The 13,875-nt window shown below is 43.7% G+C and overlaps 1 protein-coding gene across 1 annotated transcript; it reads left to right on the top strand.

Annotated features, from left to right (window-relative positions):
- The first annotated feature begins 748 nt into the window (after positions 1–748).
- Positions 749–6,703, top strand: LOC102269959 (spermatogenesis-associated protein 31D4). The gene is made up of 4 exons (XM_005906868.3): positions 749–946; positions 1,669–1,714; positions 2,288–2,348; positions 2,625–6,703. Exons 1-4 carry the CDS (start codon positions 749–751, stop codon positions 6,682–6,684), a joined length of 4,365 nt encoding a protein of 1,454 aa, XP_005906930.2. The 3' UTR covers positions 6,685–6,703.
- The last annotated feature ends 7,172 nt before the right edge of the window (positions 6,704–13,875 follow it).

The raw sequence follows: 13,875 nt of genomic DNA, 5'->3' as shown, positions 1-13,875 counted from the left end.
ATTTAAGGACATATATGATCCTGAGGCTTCCCTGGTAGCTCAGTTGGTAAAGAATCCACCTGCAATGCAGGAGACCCTGGTTTGATTCCTGGGCAGGGAAGACTGCTGGAGAAGGGATGGGCTACCCACTCCGGTATTCTTGGGTTTCCCTGGTGGCTCAGCTGGTAAAGAATCTGTCTGCAACGTGGGAGACCTGGATTTGATCCCTGGGTTGGGAAGATCCACTGGAGAAGGGAAAGGCTACCCCTCCAATATTGTGGCCTAGAGAATTCCATGGACTGTCACAAAGAGTTGGACACAACTGAGTGACATTTATTATGATGATGATGATCCTGAGTGTAAAGGTGTACAAGCAAAAATTCCAGACAGTATTTTAAGGCAGTGGAACTGGTGAGACCCAAGTCAAGTTTCTCAAACAGTAAAGGGATCCTAGGTAATATCTGGGTTATGGATGGGATAGGTAGAAAATTTTATTAATGTGAATATGTGAAGCCATGAAAGGTTGGAGTTGGAAAATATGATGGCAGGGTAGGGCAGAGGGACCTGGAAGGCCCAGGAGGGGTGGAGTTGTCTGCTAGGCTGGTGGATGGGGGAGGGGCGGTGGATGCATTCTCTTCATGTTGTCCCCTCCCCCACCCTCAGAAACCCTTTGTGACTCTTGAGTTCTCAGTGATGCAGGCTTGGGACTATATTCAAGTGACTGCACTCTCAGTGCTCAGTAATCTCCGTCAGCCTTGTGATTCAGACAATGGAATTCAGAAAATGGAATGTTCTCTCATTTTTGAATAGCCCTACTGACCCATGTCTGAGCTTTGGCTCCACCTCCTTGGATATTGACTCTGACCTCATTTTCCTGTGTGGGCTGGGGTTGTTCCTTCTGTTCCTGTGGTACCTGGTGGGGTTTCCATGTTTACCAACCTTCTGTAAAATTAAACGCATCCAAAAGGTAAGTAAGTAACCCTGGGTGCACCCCCAACAGAGATTCTTTATTGCTGTTTCCATTTCTATTCCACATTTTAAGATGAGTTTGGTTGGGTCAGAGAGACACCTAAGATAGGAATTTCAAGGAGAGGATAAAACTAGGCAGGGCCAGTGGTTCAGGGAGTACTAAGGCTTTCATTTGAAGCCCACAGACCAGCTGAGTGTTTGGAGGATTCCAGGAGAAAATCCCAAACAGTAATTCTGTGGCCCTGGGTTGGGTTATTTAGAGAGTTTTGGATCTCTGCAGGAGAACAGAGTTCCCCAATGCTTGATCATGAGTTACATTCTCAAGTCAGGCATCACTTGACCAAGCCTTCCTTTGTGCTAAGCTGGTCAGGGCAGCAGTGCTGAGCCTCTGAGAGCCTCCAGAGCAGAGGCTGAAGTCTGAGTTTTCAGGACCCAAAGTCCTATCTGAGGGACACAGATGTTGACTGTTAGCCTCAGATGCTATGCCCTCCTTGGGCAGGTGACTTCTGACTGAGACTATCAAGGGTGGGCTTCAGAGACAAAAGTCTTTCTTTGGGTTTTTTAAAGAAAAAAAAGGTGAAAACATTTTAAACCTTTAAAATTGGCAAAAGGAAGGAACACAAAGATTAGAGTCATATTATTCCTGGATAATGAATATCTGAGTTTTCTAGAGAGGACTGAGAGAAATGAGCCCCAGCACTTCATTCTTTTTGTTTTCAGTGTCAGAGCAGAACCAGGAGGAGAAGGAAAGGTGTCACACTGAAAGGTAAGGCTCTGCATGTTTCACCGGATCTCTCCAAGGGTGACTCTTCCTGCCTTTTCCATGAGATCCCAGGTCCGTGACCTCTGACGATGTCAGTGGCTAGATACCGTTTCTCTCAGAAACCAGAGGTATCTGGGAGGAGGCTCATGGGGAGGCAGTCCGAGTCTGAGACACTTCTTGGATTCCCTGTTTTTCTCATGGCTCGGCATGAAGCCATGATGGACCTGGGCAATGGGTGTTTCTCCACAGGTGGCCATGTGAGATGTCAAGAGTCAGAACGTCTGTGTCCTGACTTTGTATAAGTCCTCTGACTTCCTGGATAATCAGATTGCTCTCTGAGGCCACACTGATCTCTGTGTTTCACATGGTGGTTTTGAGCATCACAGGAGATATAAGGCATGTGAAAGTACTACAAGTGAAGCAACATACATATAAAGTAATTGACCATTTGATCTCATCTGCTAATTCTTGGGTCTTTCAGAGTCTAGAATCCTAAGGGTTTCCCATAAGGGGACTCTTACATTATACCTAGGCTTATACCTTCCTTACATGTAACCCACTCTCCTGGTTTCGCAGGTTGGAGATTTCACCAGATAGAAACAGAGGAAAAAACGAAGCTGATTTCTATTCTGAAAAGGTGACTAGTCTTTCCCCTTCTTTCCTGATCCCTCCTTAGTATGTTCTCTGCAATTCCTGGGATTCAGTGCAACCTACTGTAGTCACGGGAGGGGGTAGCATAGGAATGAGTATGTGATGAAGGCCTTAAGGTGAGGGTTATTGAGCATGTTGTGAAGTCAGGGATGTGGAGCAATATAAAGTGGCAGCAGGCTCCAGCCCACCCCTGCCAGGCCAGCAGGTCGCCCTTTCCTTATTCTGGTCCTGGTTGCATCTTTGTACTTCCTGTCTCCTGCAGCCACCTGGGCCAGCATGATGATACCATCCGCTTTCGTCAGCTCTTATGTCCAGATCCCTTCTGTGAGGTGTGTAATAATGCAACTGCTGAAGTCAATTGGTTGCTGTTCCCGGAGACCCTGGAAGATTCTGCTTCCTCTATGTCCCCTTTGGCTTCCACAGCTCCTGTGGCCGATTCATCATTGACTCTGTCCCCTGCCTTCTCAGCAGTCTCTCCAGGAGATCTACTACCAGCCTCTCTGCCTGAGCCTTCCCCGTTGCCCCCCTCCATTCTTTCACCTAGCTCCATGACCCCCTTAGCTGACTTTTTGTCACCCTCACCACTGGGTCACACTCTGGCATTAGAGCCTTTTACTTCTTTGGATTCCGAATTCCCAGTAGATTATTCCTCACCCCAACCCCTTGCCTTTCCCCCTCTCCTACCACATGACATGCAGACAGCAGATCCTGTTCTCCCACCAGAGGCCACTTTGTCTCTGAATACCATCTTTTCCCTTGACCCCACCCTTTCCCATGATATCAACCGCTTATCAGATTTGTCCCAAGCAATGAAGCCCGCTGATTCTTTTGCACCACCAACTCTGTCTGTTTTACCACAGCCAGACTGCACTTTAACTGTCACTCAGTCTAAATCAATTGCCATCTTACTGACACCTGTTCCTGAGAATTTGCCTACCGAAAGCCCTGGCATGTTGTCCACTTACGTCCCAACACTCACAGGCATTGATCATTCAAGCCTGTCAATTTCAGACTTCTCCTGGTGGCAAGCTCATGCCAAAGACTTAATCCCTTCCACGTTGGCACAATGTGATTTCAATCAAGAGTTTCTCGCCCTCCACTCTTCAGAGGCCTCTTTTGGCGGAGACCCTGCAGCCAACCTCATAGAGCCTGGTAATCTCTCATGTCTCAGCCCTGATGTCCTGGCACTCCTGGAGAGACAAGTACAAAAGAGGAGCGATTTCCTGATGTGGAAAGAAAAGGAAAAGAAAAAAGATTCTTTTCCAGAACAATTGAGGCCAGACTATCAACTAAATTCCTCAGGGATAAAGTTAGAGTCAGTTGCTGATAAGCCTGTGCATCAACAACCCCCATATCCTAAGACCTTGGAGGACCAATTACAGCAAAAACCTACCCAGCTCTTCTGGGGTCTCCCATCTCTACACAGTGAGTCCTTGCCCTCTGCTGTTGATATCTCCAGTGACAATTCCTCAAACTTTATTTTCAATAGAAACTCAAATGCCTCTACAGGCCAAGAATCCCCAGGACTTCCCCATCTCCAACCTCTGTCCTTGCCTGAGATTCAGCCTGAATCCTTGCCTCAAACCCTGCCTCAGTCTCAGCCCCTACCTCTCACTCAGGTCCAGTCCCAAGCTGACCCAAAATCCCCACTCCTGGTCACACCACCTGGTCCTCTACCCCAGATTAGGATCTGTGGAGTGTATTTCCATAGACCTCAGAATGAATCAGAATCTCTCTCCTCATCTGAAATTCAACAGCTGGAATGGAACGTGTTGCAGAAACAACAGGAAAGTTTGTGGGGTTTACCCTCTGTGATCCAAAGATCTCAGGAAGACTTCTGTCCATTAGCTCCTAACACTTCTCACCACCAGCACCCTCAGGCCCATGTTTCAGTCTCCATTCTTCCTGGGGAGTTTGCTCTCAGTGATGAACTTCGGAAGAAACTAGAGCATCACCTTCGAAAGAGGCTCATTCAACACCGGTGGGGCCTGCCCCGGAGAATCAAAGAGTCTGTGTCACTGATGTTGCCTCCAACTGGTTTTTTAGAGGCATCTAAGTCAGAAAGCAGTGATGGAGTCTCACTGATCTCTGTGTTTAAGGGTCAGAGTAGCAAACATGTAAATGTTGAATTGATTCAACCCGGAAGCTTCCATGAGAGAAGCTCGGAAATGCTCCAGCTAGAGAAAGATGTGGGGAAAGATCAGGAACATAGCCAAGAGAATGGACAGGAAGATCACCTGTTGAAAGACCCAAACAGCTCTTCAGATAAGGATCTGGGGTATGACTCTGAGAAAAACATAAACAGTCAGACCATGAGTCTCTCAGAGAAAAATTTAAGGGTGTCAGCAGAGAGTCTACAACTTGAAAATGTCCTAAAAGTACATTTGAGTAAGAAGTTTGAGGAAATAAATGAGGGTCGACTCCCTGGGACTGTGCATAGTTCATGGCATGCCATCAAGCAAACATTGATTCTTTCTGCGAAATCCCACACCAAAATAAAAGAGAGAAGTTTGACATCATCAGTGGGTGAGTCCTATTCCTTGAATACCTTCCAGGACCTGACTTTTGTTGATCCCAGTGCACAGCAGATGCTGGAAGCACATATTAAAAGGTTTCGTATGAGGATGTTGTGGGGCCTTCCTTCCAAGGTCCTTGAATCCATACAAATTTTTAAACTGAAAGATGCCTCATCCCAGTCCTTGTCCCATGCCAGTTTTTCCTCCTCAACCAATGCGATTTCTGAGGCAGACTCCAAATTTGGGAGCTCCAAGTCCTTTAGAAGAAGCTCTCAATCTTTCCATGGAGACAAAGTGGGAACACTCTGCATCACAGGGAGAGGAAGTCATAGACAGGCGCAACTAGCTGATAGATATCCCCGAAAGCTGCTTGCAAAGCAATCTGGAGCCAGATATGAGCCAAAGCATAAGAGTGTGAATTCCAGTGATAAAGGAAAAATGCAACAGGGCAAAAAGGTGGAGAAGTCAGAACCTGTTTCTATGCCCAAACTGTCTAGGGAGATATTCAAGGCTGAGGAGCTTGACACTCTTCAATTAAAAACGAATGACATGTTGACAACCAACAAGTCAGGGAGCTCCCAAATAACAAATAAAGTAGAAACTACTGTGACCACTGAAAGCCCCCCACCCAAACTACCAGTTCCCCTAGATCCTAAATGCTTATCCCTTAAAGAACAACTGTTTGATGAGTTAAAGTTTAGATTGGAGAAGAGGGAGCAGAGCCAAGCTCAAGGCCAACCCACTGACATGTCCCTTGCTTCAGATAACTTGACTTACAAGGCTTCACTGACTCCTGCCCAGGGCGTCTCAGGTGGGGACACAGGAGAGTCCCAGGTGCTGCATGTCCATGTGGAGGACAGAGGAATCACGATGGAACAGCAGCAGGAACCCTGGGTCCCTAAGCAGGGCTTCCAGAGGTGCCAGGATAAGAATTTCCCACCAACTGTGAAGAGAGTGAGCTCCCCAGGGTGCAGAGCAGAAGAGCTAGGTGGAGGGGATGCAGGGCTGGGGACATCCCAGCTTAGGAGGAAGAGTTTCCCTCCTCAGGAGACGGTACTAGAGGAGATGCTTGTGAGCAAGTCTTCCCAGACCCTTTCAAAGAAAGGACAGTCTCTTCCTGAAGGCCATATCAGAAAAAGAATGAAGCACTTTTTGCAGTGGCTTTATCCTGGGGAAAAATGCAAAAGGCAAGAAGATCCCCAGGAAAAGGGCAGCCCCATATCAAGCGTGCAGAGCAGAGGCCTAGTTAAAAGTAGAGCTGCTGCTACTGGATCAACAGAGGCTCAGAAAATCATGACAGACATCGGGAAGTTCCTAGAGGAGAAACTGGGGTATCGGCATGCATTAGATGTGACTAGCTCTCAAGAGGACCCTCCTTCCCCAGTGCACTTTGGGCAATCTCAACAAAAGGCTGGAGTACAGGTCCACACAGAGCCTGTCCGGGGACATCCTTTCAACTCCAAGGTTCCCTCTAAAGTGACAAATACCAAGTCCTGCCACCAAGAAGCTATCTTGGCTGGCCAGAGCTATCCTCCAAGTACAAGACAGATCAGAAACAAGAAAAGACAGCCCCAGAAAGCTGTGGCATTTAAGGACCAGCAATTGTATCAGAAACATCCCCCACCAGTGCCCCACAGGGAGCCTGTGCCCCACCCAAGCCCCACCCACAGGTGTCAAGCTGGCCAGGCCCGTCCAGCTGCGCCCACCACTGCTGAAGGCACTGTGTTCAGAGATCTGTCTCTACTGTTTAGACAGAAAACACTTCTCCAGAATTTCCAAGGAGGAAAACTTCCCATCCAAAAATAATTCCTTCCTTGTGGAGAATGTTGATCCTTCCCAATAAATGTTTCTCTAATAGTAAGATGTCTTTTCTGTGTACTGTGTTGAGGCATGGGTTTGGTAACTCAGGGATTATATTTAAGGGAAGAATATAGTTTTGCTCTTACTTACTGCTTCCTTTGGCTTTGGTGCAAAGGTGACCAGCCCTCTGGAGTTCTTGTTGAGAAACAGATACCATGTGCCCCCCACTCCCACCCTCTGCAAAAGACCATTTCCTCCTTGATGACGTTTGAGGAGATGGGCTTTGTCTCCTGCCCCTCTTAGCTTAGCCTTAAATAAAATGTATAGTAGACCACACACCTCCCTCACTGAATGTTTTACATCCTTTAGAGAAGTAGGAAAAAGACAGGTCTTCTCTATCTGAAGAGGCTTAAGGATGGGTTTACTTTCTGAAAATAATCCTGAAGAAGAAATAAATCTTAATCATTATTGAGAACTCAGTGACCAGAGGCTCCTACCTGGAGCTGAATCCCTTGAATGGCAGTGTGTGGGTGTGGATGTTACTGTATTGGATGCTGGGCTGGTTGCCAAAGTGTCCAGGAACAGCATAAAACCTGCTTAAGAATCTGTTTCACGTGGGTCATGTTAATGTCATGTGCTGGTCAGGAAAGCATACTTTAAACTTGACATTGAGGTTTCCCTATGAGAAAGACACTTTGGGGAAGTAGTTCCCTTCCTTGGGTATTTTTTTCAGGCTGCTCAATTGGTGAATTTTTTTTACAGAGCAAAATCACCACTCAGCTGTCAGTGGTAGGAATGTTGACTAGGCAGTCACCTATCTTCCAGGGTAAAATACAGCTGAGAGTAAGGAAAAGATGTCTTAAAGTGAGATATCTTAAAGAATATACTTGCTGGTGGAACAAAGGTTAATGCCTCATTATTCCCATACTGTGACCCTGTCCTGCTCCCCTACTCCTCAATCTGATCCAAGCACCACATGCTTGAGGCTGACCAGAGAACAGCACAGCACACTGATGCTTTGTATCAGAAAGGCATGAGGGCATCTTAGAGTACTGAAACAGCATCTCCAATGATGTCATCAAGATGGCATCCCCCTCTTTGGGGAAGGTGATGAAGGTGATCGTGGTGCTTTCCTTCCATCTTGCCATTGTTTGATGGCAATATACAAGATACTGCCCTTAGTGTGTATAGTTCACCAATCAGGATTAAGGTGCCACCTTTGATAATAATAGTCTTGGTGGAGCCCTGGTAGACCTCCCCCAGAATACCTGCAGCTCATGAACCAGAGGTGAGTCCTAGAACTATGCCCTGGGGTTATAGATATTTGGGGTTCACCATGGACCTTTTTTTGGCCAAGGCTGCACACACACCCACCCTTACAAGGACGTCTAGAGAGGGAGGACAATTTCACTTGTGCAGACTGGGACTCAAAAATCTGCTGAGTAGCCTAGTGAGCACTTAAGATAGTTTTTCCAGAAAGACTTGTGGATGCTGGGTGTTAAAACAAAAAACTAAACTAAAATAAATGTCCACTACAGCCTTCTCTCAGTACTTTTATCTTATCCAGAGTTATGACGTTGATCCTACAATATCTGAAGCTTATGGTCACAGAAAGAAGGCAGATTCTGTGGAGGCCCTGGGAGAGGGACAAAAGGTGGGATGGGGCCTGAGGTGGGGAACATGAAAAGGTGAGAAGCAGTGGAGGGCACTGACCTCCATGTAGATACACCTGTCAATAACCCAGCTTCCCTGTTCCTATAATATCTCATTTCTATTTCCATCCCAGTGCAGTCACTGCACACTGTAGAGCTTATTTCTAGAAACACTTCTGCCATCTGGAATAACAGTCTGACATGCCACCCTTTGGCCTCATCCACCTTATCCTTCCAGCTTATAAACCACTGGCTAATTTTTCAGCATCAGGTCATTTTCCCACTTACTCTTCATCTGTCCATCAAGCTCTTGCGTCTTTTTCTTCTTCTCCAAGGTAGGTTTGATGGTCTATCATGTAAGCAACATTTAAAAAGCTCTACTACAAACAGGCCCCATCCAATCACCTTTAATCCTTCCTGCCTGGCAAAATTAACTCTCTCTGCTTTTTTCAGATTCCTATAAGTAGCAGATCACTATTGGATTAAATCTCACAATCAGGTCTACTGATGCCATGATAAATTCAGCCCTAACACTACTTGGAAATAATGCATTCATTCCTCAATGAATATCATGCTTATATCATGCTTACTATCATGTGAACAAAACAAATGGAGCTTAGCTGTTTCCTAAGTCCATTTTCTCTCCAATGCTACTCAAATCTATTTCAAATCTCCTTTACTTTTTTCAAATCTCCACTTGTTCAGCAGTTGTGCCAAACCACATTCACAGAGGAACTAGTAGCCATGAGATGGGAACTTTTCATCAAAAACCCCAATAAAAACAAACCCCCAAACCCACTCTCTAATTTCTACTTTCCTTCTTCTTTCCTGTTACATGGAAATAAGTTTTTCTCCCCCACCCTCAAAGGAATTACATCTCCTGAGATTTTCTTATTGAGACAGCTAAACTCTAGTCTTGATGGACTTACTCAACCCAGCCAGGAATCCTTTTGTTCCCTCCTTTTCCTTATGAGTTACTCAACATCTTTTATTATTTTCAAAGCTTTTTATATAAAAATGTTTAAATGTGCACAAAAGCAGAATACTGTAACATCCCATATATCCCTCACCCAACTTTCATAATTATCATTGGCATGTGTGATATGTCCCACCTTTTACACTATGATTAAAGTGTAAAAGCCCATTTAAACCTCTTCTTATCCACCTCTTAGATATATGCTATATGCCCAATTAAAGCTCTCATAATTCTTTGATCTTTATCACCTGTGGTAACTCTTATTCACAACAGATGTACACAGCACTGGTTACAAAAAGGCATTGTGCTTTATAGGCTCTGGCAATCAGTTCTGCTCTGCCTTTTAGTCAATGCCGAGGAGTCATTTGAGTGGATCCCTCCTTCAACCCCATTCAAGAAGCAATCTTACAGACCAAATTGAGCACACAGTATTGCTGTCCCCTAATCACACAGTAACTATAACATGCAAAAAGTACAGAAGTATTAAACTGTGCATATTGATAAAGATTTGACATTGCTATCAGTTCAGTTCAGTTGCTCAGTTGTGTCCAACTATTTGCGACCCCATGGACTATAGCACTCCAGGCTTCCCTGTCCATCACCAACTCCCAGAGCTTGCTTAAACTCATGTCCATTGAGTCCTTGATGCCATCCAACCACCTCATCCTTTGTCGTACCCTTCTCCTCCTGCCCTCAATCTTTCCCAGCAACAGGGTCTTTTCCAATGAGTCAATTCTTAGCATCAGGTGGCCAAAGTATTGGAGTTTCAGCTTCAACATCAGTCCTTCCAAGAATATTTGGGACCAATTTCCTTCAGGATTGACTGGTTTGATCCCTTGTGATTCAAGAGACTCTCGAGTCTTCCCCAACACCACAGTTCAAAAACATCAATTCTTTGGCACTCAGCTTTCTATATAGCCCAACTCTCACATCCATACATGACTACTGGAAAAACCATAGCTTTGACCAGATGGATCTTTGTTGGAAAAGTAATGTCTTTGCTTTTTAATATGCTGTCTAGGTTGGTCATAGATTTTCTTCCAAGGAGCAAGCATCTTTTAATTTCACGGCTGCAGTCACCATCTGCAGTGATTTTGGAGCCCAAGAAAATAAAGTCTGTCATGGTTTCCATTGCTTCTCCATCTATTTGCCATGAAGTGATGGGACCGGAAGCTATGATCTTTGTTTTCTGAATGTTGAGTTTTAAGCCAACTTTTTCACTCTCCTCTTTAACTTTCATCAAGAGGTTCTTCAGTTCTTCACTTTCTGCCATAAGGGTGGTGTCATCTACGTATCTGACGTTATTGATATTTCTCCTGGCAACTTTGATTCCAGCTTGTGCTTCATCCAGCCTGGCATTTTGTATGATGTACTCTGCACTTAAGTTTAAAGCAGGGTGACAGTATACAGCCTTGATGTACTCCTTTCCCAATTAGAAAGCAGTTTATGTTCCATGTCCGGTTCTAACTGTTGCTTTTTGACCTGCATACAGATTTCTCAGGAGGCAGGTAAGGTGGTCTGATATTCACATCTCTTTAAGGATTTTCCACAGTTTGTTGTGATCCACACAGTCAAAGGCTTTGGCGTAGTCAATAAAGCAGAGAAGTAGATGTTTTTCTGGAACTCTCTTGCTTATTCAATGATCCAACAGATGTTGGCAATTTGATCTCTGGTTCCTTTGGCTTTTCTAAATCCAGCCTGAACATCCTGAAGTTCACAGTTCATGTACTGTTGAAGCCTGGCTTGGAGAATTTTGAGCATTACTTTGCTAGCCTGTGAGATGAGTGCCATTGTGCAGTAGTTGCAGCATTCTTTGGCATTGACTTTCTTTGGGATTGGAATGAAAACTGACCTTTTCCAGTCCCGTGGCCACTGCTTTGCTGGCATATTGAGTCCAGCACACTCACAGCATCATCTTTTAGGATCTGAAATAGCTCAACTGGAATTCCATCACCTCCAAGCTTTGTTCGTAGTGATGCTTCCTAGATAAATTCACATTCCAGGATGTCTGGCTCTAGGTGAGTGATCATAGCATCGTGGTTATCTGGGTCATGAAGATCTTTTTTGTATAGTTCTTCTGTGTATGCTTGCCACCTCTTCTTAATATCTTCTGCTTCTGTTAGGTCTATACCATTTCCGTCCTATTTTATGCCCATCTTTGCATACAATATTCCCTTGGTATCTCAATTTTCTTCAAGAGATTTCCAGTCTTTCCCATTCTATTGTTTCCCTCTATTTCTTTGCATTGATCACTGAGGAATGCTTTCTTATCTCTCCTTGCTATCTTTGGAACTTTTCATTCAATTGGGTATATGTTTCCTTTTCTCCTTTGCCTTTAGTTTCTCTTGTCAGCTATCTGTAAGGCCTTCTCAGACAACCATTTTGCCTTTTTGCATGTCTTTTTCTTGGGGATGGTTTGATCACTGCCTCCTGTACAATGTCACAAACCTCCATCCATAGTTCTTCAGGTACTCTATCAGATCTAATCCCTTGAATCTGTCTGTCCCTTCCACTGTATAATTGTAAATGATTTGATTTACGTCATACCTGAAAGGTCCAGTGGTTTTCCCTAATTTCTTCAATTTAAGTCTGAATTTGGCAATAAGGAGTTCATGATTTGAGTTCAAGATCAGCTCCTGGTTTTGTTTTTGCTGACTGTATAGAGCTTCTCCATCTTCAGCTGCATAGAATATAATCAACCTGATTTTGGTACTGACCATCTGGTGATGTCCATGTTTAGAGTCTTCTCTTGTGTTGTTGGAAGAGGGTGTTTGCTATGACCAACCAGTGCATTCTCTTGGCAAAATTCTGTTAGCCTTTGTCCTGCTTCATTTTGTATTTCAAGGCCGTACTTGCAGTTACTCCAGGTATCTCTTGACTTCCTACTTTTGCATTCCAGTCTCCTATGATGAAAAGGACATCTTCTTTTGGTGTTAGTTCTAGAAGGTCCTGTAGGTATTCATATAACCGTTGAACTTCAGCTTCTTCAGCATTAGTGGTTGGGGCATAGACTTGGATTACTGTGATACTGAATGGTTTGACTTGGAAATGAACAGAGATCATTCTATTGTTTTTGAGACTGCACCCAAGTACTGCATTTTGGACTCTCTTGTTGACTATGAGGGCTACTCCATTTCTTCTAAGGGATTCTTGCCTACAGTAGTAGATATAATGGTCATCTGAATTAAATTCACCCATTCCAGTCCATTTTAGTTCATTGATTCCTAAAATGTTGATGTTCACTCTTGCCATCTCATTTGACCACTTCCAATTTACCTTGATTCATGGACCTAACATTCCAGGTTCCTATGCAATACTGTTTTCTACAGTATCAGATTTTACTTCTATCACCAGTCACATGCACAACTGGGTTTTTCCTTTGGCTCTGTCTCTTCATTCTTTTTGGAGTCATTTCTCCACTCTTCTCTAGTAGCATATTGGGCACCTACCGACTTGGGGTGTTAATCTTTCATGTCATATCTTTCTGGCTTATCATACTGTTCATGTGCTTTTAAATACATATAAGAAAATATTTTTCTTGTCACACAGTTAAAATGAGCTACTGTGTTATGATTAAACATAGTAGATCAAATACACTTGCTTATTATTATAATATCTTCTCAAATGCCATTAAAAGAGTAGATGAAAAGAGGCTCAACATCACTAGCCATCAGGGAAATGAAAACCAAAGTTGCTATGAGATAACATTTCACACACACAGGAATGGCTATAATCAAAAAGTCAGATTCAAACAACTGTTAGTGAGAATTAAAAAAAACTTGAACCCTGATACACTGCTTCTGGTAATGAAAACTGGTGCAAATGTTTTGAAAAACAGTCTGGCAGTGCCTCAGAATATTAAACATAGAGTTACCATGAAAGAAGTGAAAGTGAAAATTGCTCAGTTGTATCAGACTCTTTGTGACCCCATGGACAATACAATCCATGGAATTCTCCAGGCAAGAATACCGGAGTGGGTAGCCTTTCCCTTCTCCAGAAAATCTTCCTAACCCAGGGATCAAACCCAATTCCCCCACATTGCAGGTGGATTCTTTACCAGCTGAGCCATCAGGGAAGCCCAGAGTTACCATGTGACCCAGCAATTCCACTTCTAGGTATAATATATAATCAAGAGAAATGAAAATATATGTACGCAAAAAACCTGTAAACAAATGTCTATAGCAATTGTATTCATAAGAGTTAATGGTAGAAATAACCCAAATGTCCATCAACTGATGAACAGGTAAATCAAATACATTCTATCTATGCAGTTAATATTATTTTGGCATAAAAAGCCATAAACTGATACGTTTCAACATGGCTGAACTGTGAAAACATTATGCTAATAAAGAAGCCAGTCACAAAATGACTACATATGACTCCATTCATATGAAATATCCAATTAGGGAAACCAAGACAGAACAGAACGTAGATTAGTGGTTCCTTACAGCCGTAAGATGGGGGAAGGGGATTATGAGGCTAAAGGTTATGAGGTTCTTTTTAAAGCCATGAAAATATTTTAAAAATTGACTGTAGTAATGCACATATCTGAGTATAATAAAAATCATG

This window comes from Bos mutus, chromosome 8, assembly GCF_027580195.1.
Source record: "Bos mutus isolate GX-2022 chromosome 8, NWIPB_WYAK_1.1, whole genome shotgun sequence".
Lineage (NCBI taxonomy): Eukaryota > Metazoa > Chordata > Mammalia > Artiodactyla > Bovidae > Bos > Bos mutus.
Note: the sequence above shows the minus strand (reverse complement) of the source record. Positions and strands in the feature narration are given on the sequence as shown.